Raw genomic sequence first — 8,413 nt, 5'->3', positions numbered from 1 at the left:
TAAAAGTCGTAAACCTCGCTCGAGACTCAGTCGCCGCACGTCACTTGCGCCGCTGGTTAAAACGAAAAAGCGAGTCCGAAAACTGCCGCGAGTATGGAGAGCCGCGAGCCTTGCGCACTATAACCAGCCATTTTAATAATAATATTAGAGACTGGTGCTGCTTGATAGAAATCTTAGCTAAAGTATTGAACGTCCGTGCTTAGGATGTTAGGTTCATTCGAAAGACTCGCACCTCCCGCTGGATCGAAGAAAATACTAAAGCCGGAGTTGCGACGTCATCTGGTCTGCCTACACTGCCAGCCGCTCGCCTCGCGCCGCCCCCCCCCTCCCTTCTCCTCGTCCAAGATGGCGGCCGCCTCGCGGACGGAGCTCGGAGCCGGAGCCTACGCTTCGATCAGTGATGAATGGTGACGCCAGGACCGCATCGCCGGTCTGCGCCGCCACGGCCGTCAAGAGGCCCCCCTGCGACGACGGCTGCAGCGACGTCGACGAGCGCCAGCCTTCGTCGGCGAGCGGCAGCGGGCGGCCCGGCCGCCAACAGCGGCGCGCGGCGGCGATCGAGGTGAGCCGCTTCTGGACGAGCCGACCTCGAGCCCGCGACTGAGCCGTCGGTTCTACGGCGTCGACTGCCAGGTGCTCGCCAAGCGACTCCCTGGGCAAGATCCTCGTACGCCGACTGGCCGACGGCACCAGTGCTCAAGTGCCGCGTCGTCGAGACTGAGTGCTACTTGGGCTGCGACGACCAGGCTTCGCACTCGTACAACGGCCGGCGCACCGAGCGCAACGAGCCCCTGTTCATGGACCCAGGCAGGCGTACGTGTACGTGGGCCTACGGCATGTACCACTGCTTCAACATCTCCAGCGAGGGCGACGGCGCCGCGGGTGTTGCTGCGCAGCGCGGTGCCCCTCCAGGGCGTCGAGCTAATGCGGCGCCTGCGCGGCGCTCGCCGCAAGGACGCCGGACGCAAGCTCAAGCTGTTCGAACTGTGGCAACGGGCCCTCCAAGCTGTGCCTCGCCATGAACATCACCAAGGAGACCCTGAACAAGAGTTTCTGCCCGACAGCCAGGCGCTGTGGCTCGAGAGAGACGGCGATGGCGACGTGCCGCCCGAGCAGATCGTCGTCTCTCGCCGTGTCGGCATCGAAGGAGCGGGCCGCGAGTCGGCGGCCAAGCCGCTGCGCTTCTACCTGAGAGACTGCGACTGCGTCAGTGTCGGGACAGGGTGGCGGAGACACGGGCAGCAGCACAGCAGCAGCAGGTCGTCGCGGCGCTACAGCCGCCCGTGCCCTAGCTGGCGCACTTTTAAATAGGATGATTGTGTGTGTTTTTTCACGGAACCCGGCGACAAAATGTATGTGCGAGCAGTGATCTCCTCACCACCACGCCCCCGATTCACGTAGCCCCTACGTAGGTGCTGATACTTTGTGCGTCTATGTTGTGTTGGTCGTTGATCGACTGCACCGAAGACGCTGCCGAGTGAAGCCCTCTCCGTTCAAGAGGACCACGCTTGCATGCTTTCCCCGTTCAGTTACGGTCCTACGCCAGCCGGGAATGTGTACGCTCATCAGTGCAGCTCGGAAACGCCACCACCTCTACCTCCGCTTTTACCAAACACCCAGGCATGCGGGGGATGTTTTTTTTTTCTTCCCTATTGTTGCTACGTTCCACAACCCTCCCCACAGCCGCCCCAGCGAGAGTCAAGCTTGTTTTTTGTTGTGTTCTTTTTTAAATATTATTTCTTTCCGCGCCTTGTTGCCTCTTTTATTGATGTGTTTGTTGAGGAGACTTTTGCGCATGCACCCGTCATCAACCGACGAAGAAGCCGGTGTTGCGCGCTTGCGCTCGTATTATAAAGAACAAAGGGACTTCGCATTGGTGCCGCCCCTCTGCTGAGGTTGACGAGTGTCGTATACGTGTCCTCTAGCGCATATGCGTATGCATTGAAGCGCCACGCCCGGATGTTCTGCGATCCTCATTTGCGCGAGCTTGCGAGCTGCCGTGCGCGATCGCGTCCTGCTGGGTGTGTGCGTGATTGTGCGGGGGTAAACATCAGCCGACCGCCGCAGCCTATCGGTCTCTGTTTACTGTCCAAACAGCCGCTGCAGCCCATGCGGCCACCAGCTGATGGCTAGCCAAGTGCGCAGTCCCACAAGCTTTGCTTCTGCCACCCGAAACGGAAAAAGCAAGCGCATATGCTTCGGAATGCCGCTTCGTTGCCATTGTGCCCGACAGATGGCGCCACCTACGCGGGTTGGCATTTCTTTTTTTCGTGTCGCGCGTATTTCGAGCGAAGCGCTTCGCTGTATCCGCTTAGTTTGCGCTCTTAAAGGGTAACCTAGTCTAAATCGAGTACATAATCGCTCGCAGGCCTTTCGCGAACCCTGCTGCGCTGTACTAGATATCTCTTTCAGCAAAGAATTTTCGCAGCTCGAAATACCGAAGTAATTACTGCATTGGAAGCCTGGCGAAGCGTATGTGGTCACTCTCGAATCGAGCAGCGTCGAATATATTACACATGCACAAAACAAAGCAAAAGCTGTACGTGTGTTCAACAACCGCGAAGCAGCTCATGAGTGAATGAAACGGGTAAATCGGCGCTCATCCAACACACTTTGCTCTTTGCTTGGAATGACCGATGTAACAAAACATTACCGCTTTAAACGTTTTGCAGTATTCGTTCACATATGCTGCATTGCGTACGCTACCTCTGGCTTAGTTGTGAGCCCTCTCGGCAGCTACAGGCGGAAAACCTTCTTTTGCCACGAATGAAATCCGTATTTAAACAAGGTGCGATAAATTCCTAATATGAGCGAGGTGGCAATCGTTCTGTTTTTATATATGAAACCGTGCCAGAGGCGTAGCCAGAATTTTTTTTAAGGGGGAGGGGGGTCAACTGTGGTAGGTGGTCATAATTGATTCTGGAGCCCCTACTGCCGCGCGCCTCGCAATGATATCGTGGCACACATCACCTCATAAACATTACATTGCTATCCTGTCGCATATACCTATATATGTGCACGACAGGGGCGTAGCCAGAAACTTATCTCGGGAGGAAGGGGGTCCGCCCGTCATTTATATATATATATATATATATATATATATATATATATATATTATATATATATATATATATATATATATATATAGTAGTTTTAAGAAAGCTCATCTATGTTTTACTTATAACCTTGCGTCGACCAAAGTTAGCTCTTCATTGCATTCAAGTATTTTGTTTGTGCGCGTGTGTGCATTTCTGTACCCCTATGTATAAAAACTAAAAGGAAAACGGGGTTACCCGCACCCAGGGGCGTAGCCAGAGGAGGGGGGGGGAGGTGGAGGGTTGAACCCCCCCCCCAACATTTTTGATTTTGCATGTGTATATAGACACGCACACATACAAACGCACGCACGAGCATAAAAAAGGATGGTTGAACCCCCCCCCACGAAAAAAATTTCTGGCTACGCTTCTGCCCGCACCTACCTCCAATTTAACATAAATGAATAGCGGAGATATCCGAAAGTAATTTAAAAAAAAAGATTATTTAAAAAAGAACATCAAGGGAAAAACCTAACGAGTGTGCTCTGTAACTTCAAGCTCTCCTTTTGGGAGGATCATGTCAAAATGCATCGGCGGTGTATTTCCCTGGCTAAGTTCAGTGTTTGGCGTGCGTGCGTGTGTGTGTTTATTTCGAATGCGGAGCGTTTTGTATGCGTGAAAGTAGAGACATGGCGTCGAGGAGGGATGCGAGCCTGTCGGGCGTTGATGACGACTGCAGGAGGGCGGAGCCCATTTTGTTGCAGCAAGAGACGGCCACGTGGTTGCTCGTTGAACTCAGCTGTCGTTCCGACCAGGGGTGCAGCCGGAAATCTTGGGCAGCCTTGCATGTTTTTTTAACAGCGAACTTTGACAAGACACCGGTATGGTTTTCAAAGGAAAATAAGCAAGGGATGATCGAATTTTCGCGCTAGCATAGCGAATGCCATGCTTGATGTAATGAGGAAAGATGCAGCAGCGATGGCTTCGTTGGCGTAACTGCGATTATAATCGAGACGTACACGCTAAATTATCATGATTGACTATGATAGAAGTGCATTTGGGCATTGATCGAGTGATGTCGTGTTAGTGATTAATGTGCGTCGGGATTGTGTTGGCGTGGGGACGTGTCACAGTGAAGGAAGTGCGCATTACGGATACCAAATGAAGTAGGTACGCTCGAGATTTGTTATTGTTCAGTAGTTCGGAATGTCACTGTTCCGCACACGTAAATGAGTCGCAGAGTGTTGTGTGTTGGGTGGGGCATATTGTTTGAAATAATGTGCGTTTGCGCAAATTGTGTGTGTGTGTGTGTGTGTGTGTGTGTGTGTGTGTGTGTGTGTGTGTGTGTGTGTGTGTGTGTGTGTGTGTGTGTGTGTGTGTGTGTCTGTGTGTGCGCGCAAAAAAACAATATGTAAAATTTCGAGGTGGCGAGGGAGGAGGGGGAGATATACAGCACGGGGTTTATGATGTGCTGAAAACATGGCCTCTATTGAAAGGTGAGTCTATACAAACAACTGGCACTGTTCTTATGGGTGCCGATCGTATGTCCGTAAGCCTCAGTTTGCATCGTTTATACAACAAGGTTACGTATGTCCGTGGTATATTAAAATTACCTCAGATTGAATTACTATAGTTGAAAAGGAGCTAACAACTGCAATTCGCCTTATGTGTGCAGCACCCTTGGGCAAACGGAGCTCAGGTGCGAGGAAACGTTATCATTGTGTCGAGAGTGCGGCCGTTGTAAAAGAAATGCCCCACAAAGAGCCCAATGCCGCGCCGCTCAACCCACACCAATTGCGTCGGCGCTGCCGGATGGGCGCTGTGCCAGCTTCGTTGCCTAGCTCCCATTTCATTCTTGTGCAAGCAAGCTCGGCTGTTCGTCTCGAGGTTTCTCGTTACCCGAGTGGCTCTGCTTCGATGTTTTGCTTGGCACCAGTTGATTAGTTCCGTCCCGGCCCTTTTCTGCGCTGTTTCCTTCGGACGACCGCGCAGCGTGTGCTCTTGCGCGTCTCCGCATCATCGGATACGTGGGATGGGAACGGAAGGGGTTTCGCTCGCTAACCAGGCGCGGCTTTGTAACCAAATGCGCTCAAGGACAACGAAGAAAGAGGGCTTACCGCTACTAGAAAAGCAAATACATACGGTACGCTTTCGAGAGATGCGCGTCACCTGTCGATATGAGCAGAGCTATTTCCGCCTCTTTCCGTGATTGAAATTGTTGGCTTTGCCATCGCGTATATAGTTACAAATAAAGAGGGGGGTGTTGTAGAATAAAAGCTGTCCTCGGCCAGTTTGACGAGTCTGCAACCCTTTAATTTGGCAGGGTGGCAATGTCACATATATATAGTGCGGACGGTTGTATGCACGCATACGATGGTCGGTTAATTGCAAGGAGTTGCAATTAACCATGCGTAGGGGTGCCCGTCTTTCAAAATCCTAGAAAATAATATTACCACCGCGGTTTTGGCAACAAGGTCAATTTTGATGGTCGCTTAATTGATACACTTGGCAGAGGCGTGCAGCTAAGCGGGAGGAAGACTTCCCCCCCTCGGACCGCATACCTCAGCAGCCCTCATTTAGCGGCTGCAGTATCGTTCAAGACATGTATGTAATGCTGGCAGGGGCGTGGGCAAACATATTTTTCGGGGGGTGAGGGGAGTGGATTCAGCCACCATTTATGCATGTTCGTACGTGGGTTTGTATGTGTGCGTGTATGTATACACGTGAAAATTTTAAAAATTTCGGGTGGAGTTGAAACCACCTCTCCCCTGGCTACGCCAATGAATGCTGGCATGATTCTTGCGCGAACTTGCAAATTTAGATGCAACAATGACATTTAGGTTGTGTACCTCTCTCACGTAACGTCGTGTTGGTACGATGTAGCTTAGAGCGCACGAACTGACGAGGACACACAGAGAGGTCTGTGCGTAGGCGTTCGTAGAGTTCTCTGCTAGGAAGGGGAGGATCACCACCGCCCTGTTTGGCAGTCCGAAAGAAAACAAGATGCTCAATGGATGCGAAAATGAAGCAATGCTCACAATGGCATACCCTTGGTCCCCGGCTTTACGGGGAACAAAGGTGCAAACTAAACCGTTCTTTGAATGCGACATCAGGCATAGAGTTTCTTGCAGTTACCTAGAGGGAAAACTGGCGCTGCGAGCTGTTGTACGCATGGAAATGCTGGGACATGTGAGATTCGGACTTGGCTCGGTGTCACGGATTCGGGCGGTCCCGGGCGAAAGACTCAGTCAAGACCACATTGTCAAAACAACACATTTATGAAGCAAAGGCACTGCACTAGGAAAATGTACAAATATACAGAAATAGTCACCGCAAACAAACTCCAACTATCGACTATCTATATAACTAAGCTGTCCTAGCTACTCCTTGTCCAGCAACTTCAGAACCGCTAATGTGCAAGGCAGTTCTTGCTTGTGCGGACGCGGTTCGTCGTCAATGTCCGGCCAGTATATAGTTGACCTCGTTCGGCCATTTCTTGTCCCTTGTCGATCTTGGGATCCAGTCTCATGTCCGATGCGTCGTCCGTCGCCTGCATGTGCATGCAGGCCGTCGCATCGCTGACGCTAGTAACTTATAGGCCCGTTACGCCTAACGTCGTCGTCGGCTCTTTCGCCCAGCATGGTGTTCCACCGCTGACGTGGCACTCCGGGGATTGTCTTCGACGGCTCGCTCCTGAAGGGGGCTTGCGTCAGGGACGCTCGTACTTGCAGGGCGGCCACTGCATTGCCGAGGTGCCTTGCTCGAACGCCGTCGAGTACGCCGTGCACACCTCGGGACGCCCGCGTCACCGGCTGCAGACCCGAACGCCCGCCGCTGCCTTCGCCAGTGCGTCTGCTGGCGATGCAACCTTCCGCTACTGAGTCCACCAAGACAATGCCCGCGGCTCCGTTCACTTGCCTCGCGCTCTCAAGAATCTAAGCACGCGCTCGTGCGGATTCGAACTTTGTTTTTAAATGCGAAGCATTTCTTACCGACCCTTTGGCCGTTTTGGCCGTTTTTGGCTTACCGACACTTTGGCCCGGTTTCTATCTACGTATCTATCCATCTATCTATCTAGCCGCCTACGTCTGGGCGCTCTCCTGGTCGTCTCCATAAATTGTAATATACCAAAACTGGCATAGCAGGGGATAAGTGTGTCACAATCACGATTCACGGGTCATGACATGAATAACGCAAAATACCTGTCGCGTACGTCACGAAACCCTTTCTCTCAGTCACGTTCGGCACATACCCGTAAACCAGAGTTAATGTTATGCGGGTATGTGCCACAGGTGATACAGGGTCTCAACCAACACAGTAACCGCGAACACACACATTGACATGCAGGGAAAATTATAATAACAATAATAATAATTGTTGGGGTTTTATGTCCGAAAACCGCGATATGATATGAGAGACGCCGTAGCGAAGGGTTCAGGAAAATTGGACCATCGGGTATTCTTTAACATGTACCGAGATCGCACAGAACACGGGCATCTAGCATTTTGCCTCTATCGAAATGCGACCGCCGCGGCCGGGATCGAACCCGCGACCTTCGGGTCAGCAGCCGAGCACCTTAACCGCTGCACCACCGCGGTGGACGCGAGTAAAGTGAGGAAATTGAAGACAGAACACCCTTGTAAGATGGTCAACCCATCCACTCGTCCACGTGGTTTGCAACGTGGACCACGTGCATTACGCGAAAACCGGCGTCAATAGACCCTTTCGCGGTTTACAAACAAAGCTGCTGTACGGCTTCCGGTTTTGTGCGCCGGCGTAGCCGAGTAGCTTTGGCGAGGAACAAAAGCCTTAGTGAGTAACCGGCACATTTTCAACACTTTTCTCTCTGTGTCTGGCCAAATATTTTAAATAAATAATTTTCTAAGCTGCACACACAACATTAGAATAGTTAGTCCTTCACTTTAGGCGCCTTCTTTTTACCTGAATGCGGAAAAAGAGTCTTTCCTTACTCTGGCACAGCTTCAAAAGCAGGCTTTCTGCTTCGGCGTTAGAGAGTGATAATTGAAGTGACCGGAAGTTTCTTGGGTGCCGCACCTGCTGCTGCTATCGCAATCTTGAAACCGACCGAAAAGGCGAATACAATAAAGCTGCTGAGAGAACCAGGCCTCTCATCATCAAGACCCAGAAACGTTTGGTCCTTATACTGCGTGAAAGACGAATTCGATGTGGAGAGGGCATCAAAAGACCTTGCTGCCACGTCCACGACAGGAGGAATCATAGGATCATTTCATCGTAAGAGGCATCGAGGATTTCCACCAGCTGCACTATACCTCGCACTTTACTTCATTAGCCTCCTCATAGCCGCGATCACGAACGGGTCCGATTAACAAGCCGTGTCCAGCTGCTGGTGGTCACTG

The 8,413-nt window shown here is 51.7% G+C and overlaps 1 protein-coding gene across 1 annotated transcript in view; it reads left to right on the top strand.

Moving 5' to 3' along the window:
* The window catches only part of LOC119386615 (uncharacterized), a 7,751-nt gene extending 6,445 nt beyond the window's left edge, over nucleotides 1–1,306 (top strand). The window contains 1 exon segment of the mRNA XM_037653898.2: nucleotides 1,251–1,306. Within this exon segment, the coding sequence (XP_037509826.2) occupies nucleotides 1,251–1,292 (42 nt within the window). The 3' untranslated portion in view covers nucleotides 1,293–1,306.
* Nucleotides 1,307–8,413: the final 7,107 nt, after the last annotated feature.

The sequence above is a fragment of the Rhipicephalus sanguineus genome, chromosome 3 (assembly GCF_013339695.2).
Source record: "Rhipicephalus sanguineus isolate Rsan-2018 chromosome 3, BIME_Rsan_1.4, whole genome shotgun sequence".
In the NCBI taxonomy this organism is placed as follows: Eukaryota; Metazoa; Arthropoda; class Arachnida; order Ixodida; family Ixodidae; genus Rhipicephalus; species Rhipicephalus sanguineus.
Note: the sequence above shows the minus strand (reverse complement) of the source record. Positions and strands in the feature narration are given on the sequence as shown.